This window comes from Dipodomys merriami, unplaced genomic scaffold (assembly GCF_024711535.1).
Source record: "Dipodomys merriami isolate MVZ:Mamm:240054 unplaced genomic scaffold, mDipMer1.0.p SCAF_33, whole genome shotgun sequence".
NCBI classification, from domain to species: Eukaryota; Metazoa; Chordata; class Mammalia; order Rodentia; family Heteromyidae; genus Dipodomys; species Dipodomys merriami.
In genome coordinates, this window is record NW_027204826.1 from 17,354,191 (window position 1) to 17,367,515 (window position 13,325).

Here is a 13,325-nt window from a genome sequence, read left to right on the forward strand (position 1 = left end):
GAGTAACAAGCCCATCACAAAGTTTAGTTTACAAACTAGGCACACGCTGGGTACCAGTGGGTCTCACCTGTAGTTGTAGCTACTCAGGAGGCTGAGATGTGAGGATTAAATATGAAAACCAGCCAGGACAGGAAACTCTATGGGATTCTTGTCTTAAATTAACCACCCAAATGCTGGAAGTAGAGCTACGGCTCAAGTGTAGCACTCTAGCCTTGGGCAAACGCTCGGGGATAGCACTTAGGCCCCTGAATGCCAGCCTCAGGAGGGGCACACATATACAAGAATAAATAAATGAATAAATAAAGTTAGGCACAGTAAGAAACTATTAACAGTAATAGCCAATAATAAAAGAATAATTTCATTAATATACTGTATTAAAAATTATGTGTATGTGGGGGAAAATGGCTTTTAATAAATGCTTCAAAGCAAGCCAGAACAGTTATACACACTATTGTCCTTTCCTCCTTTGTACCCAAAGTTGCAAATGACACTGACAACATACCCTCTGGCCTTGAAACCACCGTAGCTGGTTCTTCTCCTCTTGGGCCTTTGTGAGGCTGATGTTTTCTTCCTCTTCCTTTCATTTCTGGTTTGATTTGCAAAGTAGTGAGAAGACACAGGCGCCTCCTCGTCATCCTCATCCAGGCCCTCAGGGGTGCACCTTCCTGAGCCTCCGCCGAGAGAGCTGTCCTCAGCTACAACAGAGAATGTAGACGGTCACAGGAGAAACAAGCTGGGCCAGGAGTCTGTGGACTCAGCGATCAGGAGGGACCCAACCTTTCTTCTTTATTTCGAGAGCCCTAATGTGAGGCTGGGAATGTGGCTTAGTGGTAGAGTGCTTGTCTAGCATGCATGAAACCCTGGGTTCGATTCCACAGTACTACATGAATAGAAAAAGCCAAAGTGGTGCTGTGGTTCAATTGCCTTGAGCAAAAGAAGCTCAGGTGATGGGTGACACTGCTGTCAGACATCTTGTATTCATAGACTGGGAACTTCTTTGTGCAACTACTTAAAGATAACAATAAGATAATAACAACAACAAAAAAAAAGCTCAGGGATAACGCCTGAGTTCAAGCCCCAGGACTGGCAAAAAAGAAAAAAAAAAGTCCTAATGTGCCTAATGGTAATTTATTATTAATGAAAGAGAATCACAATTAATTATTTAAAAAACATGTGACAGACTAATTCATGAGGAGAAAGAGGCATGGGACAGGGACTGCACAGCCTGTGGCCTCATGACGCTAAAACGCACCACAGTGATCTGACACGCACAAAATGCTAATACCAGGTAATGTGAGCTGTCATTTTAACAACGAATAAGGGAAACGCAGACTATGTTCTCTCATCTTCTTTTTGCTGGTCGTGGGCCTGAACTCTGAGGTGCTGTGCCTCAGCTCTTCAGCTCAAGGCTAGCACTCTAGCAACAGCGCCACTTCCAGCTTTTTCTGCTTATATGGTGCTGAGGAATTGAACCCAGGGCTTCATGCATGCAAGGCAAGCGCTCTACCACTGAGCCACCTTCCCAGCCCCTGGTCTCTCATCTTTGAACAATAGTTTATTAGTAAAGGGGCACCAAAATAATCTTTGTTTTTTTTTTTTTTTTTTTGGGTCCGGTTGTGGGACCTGAACTCTGGGCCTGGGCGCTGTCCCTCAGCTCTTCAGCTCAAGGCTAGCGCTCTACCACTTGAGCCACAGCGCCACTTCTGGCTTTTTTCTTATGTGGTGCTGAGGAATCGAACCTAGGGCCTCGAGCATGCAAGGCAAGTGCTCTACCACTGAGCCACTTTCCCAGCCAACCAAAATAATCTTAAACCACATTTTCATCTTCATAAACAAAAACTTCTTCTTTGCATAACTTCACAAATGATGGAGGAAACGGGCCTTGTGCAAGGCTGTCCTGGCGATGTCTATTTCCCTAGGTATTTGCATTCCAAGACACGAAGCCTAAGGTTTGGTCCTCTTCCTGGCCCCTCTGCTTTGTTGGGTGGGTGGAGCCTCCCAGCCCGGTCCTACGAGAGGGCACGCAGCGTGGGGTTCCGGCTCTGCCATCCTCACCATGCGGCTCTCCGCACCTGGAAAGCAGGTCTGAGGATGACGCGGTATTGAGATAGGCAGAGCTCTTGGCACAGCATGTATGCAAGGCCCTCAAGGCGTAAGGGCGGATGGCCACTGAGAGTGGACGGCCACCAGCTGCTGGGCGCTGCCCCAGGCAGCCCAGTCTCAGGTCAGCCAATGCCTCCGCCAAACTGTAAGGTCTGCACAGGGACACCTCCCTACGTCTTTGCTAAGTACTGTAAGGTCTGCACAGGGACACCTCCCTATATACTGGCTAAGTTTCCGCCCAGTATCTGTTACCTAGGTAACTGGCAGACCTGGAAGCAGTCACCTTCCCCTCCTGCTAGGTCACATCCTGGGCCACCACGGTCACATGCCTCCCATCTGACCTCAGGAGGGTCCCAGACCCTGATGGTCACATCCGGATCCAGTGTGGCCACACCCTTCCCCCACCTGGCCACACCTCTTCCTGTCCCTGGCCCTTCCTTTTTCAGCCCTGCCTCTCCACCATGGTGGTGGGGGCAGCAGCTCGGCAAATAAACTTCTTTTCCTGCCTGAATAGCGCACGGTGTTCTCTTCATCAGATACCTAATGAAACCTACCTATTTAATATACCTCACACAAACCAGTTACTAACACAAAACAAACGTAAATTTCCTACCAAGACGTTCTAATGTATTCAGAGCATGGCCTTTAATGGAATAATACCAAATAATGGAATTTATAAAAGCTCTACTCTTTAGTACCTGGTTAATGGCTAAAAACACTGTGAAGAGAGTGTAAAGCACACGCCGCTGCCCCAGCCCTGACAGGAGCGTGAGCACTGACCCGGCTGGCCTGCTGGGCCTCCCCACCGGCAGTGATGGGAGGGAGGGGCTCACCTCTGCTCCTCTTCTGTCTCCTGCAACATATTATTTGGGTCTCGGTTTTCCCTTGGTCAGTGCTCAGTGCTCTCCAGCAGCCTCTGGAAGTGCCTGCTACCCATGCCCTCACTCGAACAGGTTCTGTCAGTGACTAACGAGAGCACTCCGTGACGAGTTCCTTTTCAACTCATCTAAACTCTCCTCTCAATGTCTACCTTAGATGTGCTTGCTAGATAACACATTTCTAAGTCAGGTAAGGGCAGAGGACCCACGCAGGGGAAGACAGGGACAGACTGCAATGAGACCCAGGACTCTCGATTCTCCGGCCATTAGTGTTACCACCACCAGCAACACCTGGGCCAAAAATCCCCATTTGGTCACGTTCAGTGACTGGCGTCTCTAGGAAGTGCCTGCCATCTAGGCTACGGGGGCTGCTCTGGAGGACTTGGACATCAGCGGGACAAAGGGTAGGGAGAAATAACACCACGCTGCCTTAGTGAGATCATTGCTTAACATACAATGCTTTAAGAAAACATGTTCTGCTGGATACGGAACCTGGCAATGTCCACTCCGAGTATTTCTGCAATATTGGAATCATCTCTGCACCATATTTTTCCAGCTTGTCTTCAGTAACACCATCAATTTGAAGCAAAACCTCAGGATCAGAAGATAAAGATTCTGTGCAAGGACATAAAATGAAGAATTTAAATGACCACCTATAGAAAACCACTGAGTTCAGGCTCATGCAGTCACTCAGCTCAAGTCTGTTAAGTGCCAACCAACTGGTCAGCGGTGGGCAGGCAAATGGCCACTTTTCTAAAAGGCAAGTTTAGGCAGACTGGCCCCGAGGCCAGATATGTACCCAATTCCAGTAGCAAAGGAGCCTCTTCTAGGCCAAGGCCAGGAGATGGCCCCAGGCACATGAGCAGTTGGAGGGGACTCGGGGCTATGTGGGCCCATCGCTCCCCCCCTGAGACTGGCTACAAGACTATTCTGTCTCCTCTGTTTGTTGACAAAACCCATGCTCTCTTCCCCTCGAACCTTCCCCCTTACTCCAGGGTGGCAGAGCTGCGAGTGTCTTCCCCCAATGCTCTCCATGTTGGGAGAAACAATAAGCAGGCGCAGGCGGGCAGGCGCCTTAGTGGAGAGGAGACTTCCATCTTGTGGCTGGGCCAGCCTGTCACGTAAAGGTTGCTTTGGTTGCAGTACAGAAAATGGATGGAAAGAGGAGGAAACCGGGAGCCAGGGGGAGCCCAGCAGGATCAAGTGAGATGGAGACAGAGGAGGGCTGGAAGGAGATCTGTGGCCAGCTCTGTGGGACTGACTGATCCCCTGGCTTTGACAAGGGGGTCATCACTCCTCTACATCCGACGGCAGCTGAGAGCGCACTTCCAGTCTTTCTCATCAGTGATGTTTGCATCATTCCCATGCTTACAGGAAAAGCAATAGACCGTGACATAGAGGGTGTTTGAAGGGGGTCTAAGAGGACACGATACTGGAGAGACAAGCAGACATGTAGGCACTGGGCAGAATTTGTGTTTGCCTGCAGAGCAGTAGTTGTAATAAGTTTTTGTTTGTTTGTTTTGTCGGTCGTGGGCCTGAACTCTGGGCCTAGACGCTGTCCCTCAGCTCTTCCGCTCAAGCACTACCACGTTAGCCACAGCGCCACTTCTGGTTTTCTGGTGGTTTATTGGAGATAAGAGTTTCAAGGCCATGGGCTGGGAAGGTGGCTCAGTGGTAGAGCGCTTACCTTGCATGCATGAGGCCCTGGGTTCGATTCCTCCGCACCATATAAGCAGAAGAAAAAAAAAAGCCGGAAGTAGCGCTGTGGGTCAAGTGGCAGACTGCTAGCCTTGAGCTGAAGGGCTGAGGGACAGTGCTCAGGCCCAGAGTTCAGGCCCCATGATGGGACCAAAAAAAAAAAAAAAGGTTTCAAGGCCTTTCCTGCCAGGGCTGGCTTTGAACCATAAGCCTCAGATCTCAGCCTAAGTAGCTAGGACTACAGGCGTGAGCCACTGGCACTTGGCAGTTTTAGTAGTTTTGAGAAGATTCACATTTGCAGGTAAGGGAGCCAGTGCGAACAGTCCAGAGGGCTGGGTTTTGGGGCTCATAGCTATAATCCACACTACTCAGGAGGCTGAGATCTGAGAATAAGGTTCAAAGTAGGCTAGGTAGACAAATCTGATATTCTTTTTTTTTTTGGGGGGGGGGGGGTCCGGTCGTGGGGCCTGAACTCTGGGCCTGGGCGCTGTCCCTCAGCTCTTCAGCTCAAGGCTAGCCCTCTACCACCTGAGTCACAGCGCCACTTCTGGCTTTTTTCTTTTTGCTTATGTGGTGCTGAGGAATCGAACCCAGGGCCTCACGCATGCAAGGCAAGCACTCTACCACTGAGCCACCTTCCCAGCCCCTGTCTGAGACTTTTCTCTCAAATTAATCTCCAAAAGCTAGAAATGGCGCTTAAAAAAAGGCGGGGGGGGGGGGGGGCTGGGAAGGTGGTGGCTCAGTGGTAGAGCGCTTGCCTTGCATGCCTGAGGCCCTGGGTTCGATTCCTCAGCACCACATAAACAAAAAGAAAAAAGCCGGAAGTGGCGCTGTGGCTCAAGTAGTAGAGTCCTCGCCTTGAGCTGAAGAGCTGAGGGACAGTGCCCAGGCCCAGAGTTCAGGCCCCACGACCAGACCCAAAAAAAAAAAAGAAAAAGAAAAAGAAAAGAAAAAGAGGGCTGGTGATATGGCCCAAGTCATTGAGTTGAAATCCCAGTACTATCAAAAATCAAGCCGGGTGCTGGTGGCTCATGCCTGTAATCCTAGCTACTCGGGAGACTGATATCTGAGGATCAAGGTTCAAAGCCAGCCCGGGCAGAAAAGTCTGTGAGACTCTTATCTCCAATGAAACACCAGAAAACTGAAGTGGAGCTGTGGCTCTAGTGGTAGAGTGCTCGCCTTGAGCTAAAGACATGAGGGACAGCACCCAGGCCCAGAGTTCAAGCCCCATGACCAAGACAGACAGACAGACAGAGACAGAGACAGAGACAGAGACAGAGACACACACACACAACCTGAGGGGCTGGGAAGGTGGCTCAGTGGTAGAGCGCTTGCCTTGTATGCACAAGGCCCTGGGTTTGATTCCTCAGTACCATATAAGCAAAAAAGCTGGAAGTGGCGCTGTGGTTCAAGTGGTAAAGCTCCAGCCTTGAGCTGAAGAGCTGAGGGACAGTGCCCAGCCCAGAGTTCAGGCCTCACGACAGACAAAAAAAAACAAAAAACAAAAAAACCCTGAATGCAGAAAAGCTCTCAACTAAAACAAGGGGGTAGCTCTGGCATGAGTCAAATATCATCTGTGAGGGAAGGACCCCCATCTCTGCCTTTACAAGCAGGCCTAAGCGCTAACAAAGGATGCCTGGAGCAGACGGAGCAGCGGTGCAGCCTCTGGTGGATACCCAGGTCCCGTCCTGAAAGCACTGCCCCGAGGCACAACAGGTGGGCTGGACGTCGCCCGGCCCCGCGGGCTCTGCCATCACCCCTGAACCCAGTGCACAAAACAGCACGGAGCACGCAGCACAGCTGAGCCAAGGCACCTTGAATGGAAAGGGATGAGACTTCCAAAAGAACACAGAGGTGTACACACCAGTCAGTTATGTGAACAACTTCATAATAGTCCAGAGACTTTACTACTGAAATCCCCAGCTGAGCTATCTCAATCCATGGAAATAACCTAGGTCAGCAAGTATTTCTTAAGCACGCAGCAGTATGCTAGGTCCAGATTCAAGAAGCATCTATCTCTCTCCATCAGGAGCTCAGTTCTTCATTGCTGTGATATTTGTACATCAATAGCTAAACACTATAAGACAGGCAAGTACTCAGTACAAATAACTGACATCTGGCTTTACAGACTGCAGTTATTCATAGCTTAATGTTCAGCTTTAGAGCAAAGTATAAAATGATGAAAATTATACCACATACAGAAACTGCATCTTAAGGCATTCTATTTTTATCTCAAGAACCAGTTTAAATGGTTCTTCTGAGTTTTCAGTCCAGAGTTAAATAAAAATAATTATCACAATGTATCACTTCCAAGGCCTTTAGCAGCCCAGTGTGGCAGCCGCATCTCTGATCTTGCCCTTAGAAGGTAGAGGAAGGCGGATCGTGAGTTTGAGGTCAACCTGGGCTGCACAACGGAAACTCTCAAAAGCAATGACAAGCCAGGCACCCTGGTGGCACACACCAGTAACCCTAGCTACTCGGGAGACCGAGAATGGGAGGACCAGCGCCCTAGGCCAACCTGGACAGAAAAGCAAAACCCCAATCCCAACTCAGAGCGGAGGGCAGTTGTGTGTGCCTGGCAATCTCATGCGGGAGGCTGCAATTGGAGAACTCAAGTTCCAGGCCGCCTGGGCAAGAAAAGTGTTTGGTCTCTAGGGAGAGAAGCTAGATGCAATGGGACAGGCCTGTGATTCCAGCAACAAGAGGAAGCCTGAAAGTAGGTGGGTTGTGGTTTGGGTACATGTCATTGTGGGAAGCAAGAAATAACCAGTGAAGAACAAAAATTCAATAGCAAGATGGACCTGTGGCCTGTCCACTGGGCCGGGAGGCAGCAGGCGTGGATGCACCCACCTGCGAGCTTCTTGAGCGTAGCCGTGTTAAAGATGTTGAAGTAATGGACCCCAAAGACCTTCCCCAGAGATTTGCAGACCTCCGTGAGCTCGCCAAGGCATTTCTTAACCACCTCTTCCCGCTGAGACACTTTGGCCACTAAAGCTTTTTGTTTCTTCAAACTGCTGGAGTTTTCTGTTTCCATGAAGTTTACCTAGTGAGAGAAATCCCAGGAGTGGGCCGATGCACACCTGAAGCCAAGCAAGGCTGTGTGCAGTTTGGAATCGCCTGTATATCCCTCTCAGCGAGACTCCCCACTGTCTTGCTAACGGTTTACTGACCTGATAACCCTCCAGGCTCACCGACAGCTGTACGGTACTTGGATTTGGTTATGTTGGTGGTACTGGATTTTCATATTCAATTTTAAGGTGTCTTTCTAGTTGGGTGCCAGTGGCTCATGTCTGTAATACGAGCTACTCAGATCTGAGGGTCCTGGTTGGAAGCCAGTTAGGCAGACAAATATGAGAGACTTTTATCTCCAATTAAGCAGCAAAAAGCTAGAATTGGAAGCATGGCTCATATGGTAGATTGTCAGCCTTGAGAAAAGTTCAAGGCTCTGAGTTTAAGCCCCAGTCCCAGAACAACAGAACAACAAAACAGTAACAAAAGGATGTCTTTACAGTTAAGATCAGAAGATATTCCTCTAGGACAGTATACCTACGTTCAATGACTTAGCTTTGCAGTGGCTGTCAGATGAAGATCTGGGCCAGCTTACCTTTAAGTGTCCACTCAGTACATTTTGGGCGTTGGTTCCTGGCATCATGTAGGCGATCGCCTGGTCATTGGCATTGATGAATAAGTCTTCATCCAGTATCTTGTCTAGAATCAGCTTCTTAAAGAGTCTCTCGGCATTGTGTCGGGAATAAGCAGCTCCCTTTCCATACATGCCTGACTGAATCTTCGCACTCTTGCTCCCTAACAAGGCACAAAAAGTTAAGATGAGTAAGAACCGCTCACAGTGGCGAGCCACCTATGGACAGCTTTGAGCAAGTAAGAGCTCAGCCCCTCCCCAGGACACCTGCAGACAAGATGACCTCACCCCACACAATGAGGGATCTAGCTTCAGTGGCTTCACGGAACTTTTGTTTTGTTTTTATTTTTTGGGTGCCGGGGAAGACTGGGATTGAATTCCATCCCTGATACATGCTGTCTGTGTTCTGCCTTGACTACATCCCCAGCCCTTGCTTGCTTGTACTTTCCCTCATTTTATTTATTTTTTGGCAGTACTGGGGTTTGAACTCAGAAACGCTGTGCTTACTGGGCAGGTGTTGTACCACTTGAGCCATGTCTCCAGCAATTCTCATCGTTCTATACCATACCCAATGGAAACCACAGCAAAATGAGGTATGGCATTTATTTATTCATTTAGTCAGTTGTGGGGTCTGAACTCTGGGCCTGGGCGCTGTCCCTCAGCTCTTCAGCTCAAGGCTAGCGCTCTACCACTTGAGCCACAGCGCCACTTCTGGCTTTTTTTGTTTATGTGGTGCTGAGGAATGGAACACAGGGCGTCATGCATTGGAGGAAGCACTCTACCACTGAGCCACTTTCCCAGCCCCAGGTATAGCATTTAGAATGTTACATTTTCAGCTCACAAATATTAGAAACATAGACTCTAATAGACTGAAAACAGCTTTACAAACTGTTACAGAGTAACAGACCATTCTCCACAGAACACAGACTGGAGCTTCACTTCTTATTCAAGCTGTCATAACTACTAACACTTTTCTTGGAAACTTTCACTATAATACTACAGTGATGTGATGGTAATGATGATCAGAATTAGCAGTTATCTTGGTAAGCTTTAAAAAAATTTTTTTTTGTCGGTTGTGGGGCTTGAACTTGGGGCCTGGGCACCATCCATGAGCTCTTTTGCTCAAGAGTATGCTCTACCACTTTGAACTTTAACTGGAGATAAGAATGTCACAGCCAGCCTTTCCTGCCCAGGCTAGATTTGAACTGCAATCCTCAGGTATCAGTCCTCTGAGTAGCTAAGATTATGGGCAGGAGCCACTGGTACTGGGCTTTTTTTTTTTTTTTTTTTTTTGGGTGTCTGGGCGTTGTCCCTCAGCTCTTCAGCTCAAGACTAGTGCTCTACCACTTAAGCCATAGCGCCACTTCCGGCTTTTTACTTTTTGCTTATGTGCTGCTGAGGAATCAAACCCAGGACCTCATGCATGCAAGGCAAGTGCTCTACCACTGAGCCACCTTCCCAGCCCTATGGGCTTTTTTTTTTTTTTTTTTTTTTTTGTCCCAAGACAGGATCTGTGTGGTTGGCCTGAGCACTGTCCATCAGCTCTGCAGCTCAAGGCTAGAGCTCTACTACCTGAGCCACAGCGCCACTTCCAGCTTTTTCTGATTAGTGGTGCTAAGGAATTGAACCCAAGGCGTCATGCATGCAAGGCAAACACTCTACCACTGAGACACCTTGCCAGCCCAGTCTTTTTTTTGGTCGTGGGGCTTGAACTCTGGCCTGGGTGCTGTCCCTCAGCTCTTAAGCTCAAGGCGAGTGCTTTCCACAGAGCCACTTCAGGTTTTCTGAGTAATTTACTGGAGATAAGAGACTCACAGACTTTCCTGCATGGGCTGGCTTTGAACTGTGATCCTCAATCTCAGCCTCCTAAGTAGCTAGGATTATAGGCGTGAGCCACTGGCACCTGGCTTGGCCTTGACTCTTCTTCCAGCCTCAGTCTCCTGCGGGCTAGCTGGCTCTCGGTGAAACCTATCACCTGGCGTCTCTACATGCTTTCGCCTGTGACATGTGTGTCGTACAGAGCTGCAGAGCGGGACTGCGGGCCTCGGTGGGCCACAGGCCAGTGCAGCCGTCTCTGTGTGCCAGGCACCCTCTTCCTTAGTCTCTGGTCTCTATAATTGTTGATACTAATGTGATGTCAGTCTGGTTGTCTGGTTTTAGTTCCTTTTTTTTCCCCTAAGCTTTCAGATGGCCTCGGAAGTGGTCCAGAATATACCACGATAGCATAAAAATTATTCCAAGCAGAAGGCATTTCAGTTCCTGAAATCTTTTTTATTATCTGCCCCAAAAAGCAGAAGGCAGAGCCTCCCAAAAGAACTCTAAAGAGCTCACTTGTCAAAGCCCTCCCTGGGAACGGCAGGGAAGGGGGAATCTTGTAAGCAGCTGTCCAGATCACACCCACCGGACACTGACACAGACCCCAGTTTGCACCTAATTGCCTAAGGGCTTATTTTTACTTCCTAAAAGTCAACTGTTTACCTGTAAGTTCCACTACCCTCTCTCCACACCCTGTAAAGATGGTATGCAGGCAGAGACTGTAAGGCCTGCCCAGGAGATCCCATCGCAAACTAAAGCAAAAATGTGGTCTGAGGTCATGGCTCATCTCGTAGAGTGTGCTTGTTGACACATGCCAAGGCCCAGTTTTCAAATGCTTGTGAGCGTGTACTCACACACACAATGACAGCAGACAAGTTCCACATTCTCAATGTCCTCTTTTGAGCTTCTGAGTCACCTTTTTTGTGTCCGAATTCCTATACACATAAATAGATGTGTTTCTTGTCATGCCACGCTATCTTTTGTCAGGTTGATCTGCAAGCTCCACGACCGAGTCAGAGAATGCAGAGAGAGAAGCGCAATTTTCCTCTATTATGATTTCTCTCTTGGTAATCTCAAATCTCACAGAGTTTTTTATTTTTGGGGTGCCAGTACTCAGGTCCTGGGTATTGTCCCTTAGATTTTCATTCAAGGCTGGCACTCTACTAATTGAATCACTCTTGCTTTTTTGTGGTTAACTGGAGAAAAGAATCCCATAGACTCTTTTTTTTTTTTTTTTTGGCTCTGGCTGCCTTCACACTCGGATCCTCAGATCTCAGCCTCCTGGGCAGCTAGGCTCACAGAGACATAAGCTATGAGGGCCCAACTCTCCCCCCCTCCCCCCAAGCAGGAGTAAATTCAAACAGAAACACATATAACTTACCCAGGAAAATGTCAACCAGCATGTTCATAGTGAATCTTCCAGCAGGACCTGCGCTTCTCATTCCCTGTGACAAACTATGCTCTTGAACAAATCTCACAATGTTTTTCACATCATCAGTCACGTCTCTTGTTTTATACTCCTGTAAATAAAAAGATTACCTTCTGCTATAATTGACACAATGATAGTTGGACTGCCAGAGTTTGCTATGTAAACTTACAATTCATCTGCCTCCTAAAACCCAGACTAAAACCCAAGGTGTTATACATGTTTGTTCTAGAATAATCTGCAATTCCACTAAACTTTATTCCTGCTTACTCCAGATGCCGTTTTCATCTTTCAACTGCCTGATGGCACACTGTGGGCTGGGGGGACTGCACCACTTGAACCACACCCTCGTCCTTTTTGCTTTTAGAATCTCCTGCTGAGTCTGGGCTGCCCCCAGAGTCCTCCTGCCCCCACCTCCACACCGGCCTCACATGCGCCTTTGTTGTAGGCAACAAAACAAACTGAGGGCCTCCGCTCTCAGATGGTTTTTTTGGCTCAAGGCTGGTGTTTTTGGCCTCTTGAGTAGTAAGGATTACAAGCATGAGCCACTGGTATCTAGCACGCACTACTACTGCATTTAAATAAATAAATAGGGGGTTGGAATATAGCTTAGTGGTAGAGTGCTTGTCTAGCATGCATGAAGCCCTGGGTCAATTCCTCAGTACCATAAAAGCAGAAAAAGCCAGAAGTGGCAATGTGCCTCAAGTGGTAGAGTGCTAGCCTTGAGCAAAAGAAGCTCAGGAACAGTGCCCAGGCGTTGAGATCAAGTCCCAGGACTGGAAAAAAAAAAAAGAAGGAATACAAGTCTGCCTCCCTTCAAGTCTAAGACTTGAGCCCCCAGCACTCTGCAGACACGCTGAACAAAAGACCAGATGTGAAAGCAATTCTTTAACAGTAAAGCATGGCAAGCATTAAAACATAAAACCAACTAAAGAAACGGTAACCCTTGTGTACACAACCCTAATAATAACAGTAACATTACATTAAAAACACAAAAGCCCAGCATGATGGGTATGGGAAGTACCTGATAACCTGAAAGCATCCCAAGGTTGCTTCAAGACAAATGACAGTGGACTCATTCAGCCCAGCAGAGCCCAATTTACCACGCCCCCTCAGCTTCCAGGTGTTGGGATTACACCATTACACAAGCTCATTCTTCTTCTCCTTCTCCTCTCCCCTTCCTCCTCTTCCCCCTCCCACTCCTTCTCCTCTTCCTCCTCCTCCTGCTCCTATTCCTCCCCCTGCTTCTCCTCCTCTGGACCTGGGTTCTGTCCCTCAGCTCTTCAGCTCAAGGCGAGCACTCTACCACATGAGCCACAGCGCCCTTCAGATTTTCAGTGGTTTATTGGGCTGACTTTGAACTGCGATCCTCAAGTCAGCCTCCTGAGTAGCTAGGATGACAGGCATGAGCCATCAGTACTGGGTGTCCCTGAGCTGCTTTTGCTCAAAGGTAACACTCTACCACTTGAGCCACAGCACCACTTCTGGCTTTTTCTGTGTATGTAGTACTGAGGAACCAAACCCAGGGTTTCATGCATGCAAGGCAAGCACTCTACTACTCAGCCACCTTCCCAGCCCAAGGCTCGTTCTGTTTTGTTTTGCTTTTTGGTCATGGGGCCTGAGCTCTGGGCCTGGGCTCTGTCCCTCAGCTCTTCAGCTCAAGGTTAGTACTCTACCACTTGAGCCACAGCACCACTTCCAGCCTTTTCTGCTTATGTGGTGCTGAGGAATCGAACCTAGGGCCTCATGCATGCAAGGCAAGCAC

At 48.5% G+C, this 13,325-nt stretch overlaps 1 protein-coding gene across 3 annotated transcripts in view; it reads right to left on the reverse strand.

The window, feature by feature from the left end:
- Positions 1-13,325, reverse strand: part of Blm (BLM RecQ like helicase) — a 54,149-nt gene that overhangs the window by 4,508 nt on the left and 36,316 nt on the right. For all 3 annotated transcript variants that reach the window (XM_070043312.1, XM_070043310.1, XM_070043311.1), the window contains exons 17-21: positions 11,516-11,654; positions 8,284-8,483; positions 7,530-7,722; positions 3,474-3,596; positions 503-695 (exon numbers count right to left, since the gene is read on the reverse strand). In XM_070043312.1, the coding sequence (XP_069899413.1) occupies positions 503-695; positions 3,474-3,596; positions 7,530-7,722; positions 8,284-8,483; positions 11,516-11,654 (848 nt within the window). The remainder of the gene's footprint in view (positions 1-502; positions 696-3,473; positions 3,597-7,529; positions 7,723-8,283; positions 8,484-11,515; positions 11,655-13,325) is intronic.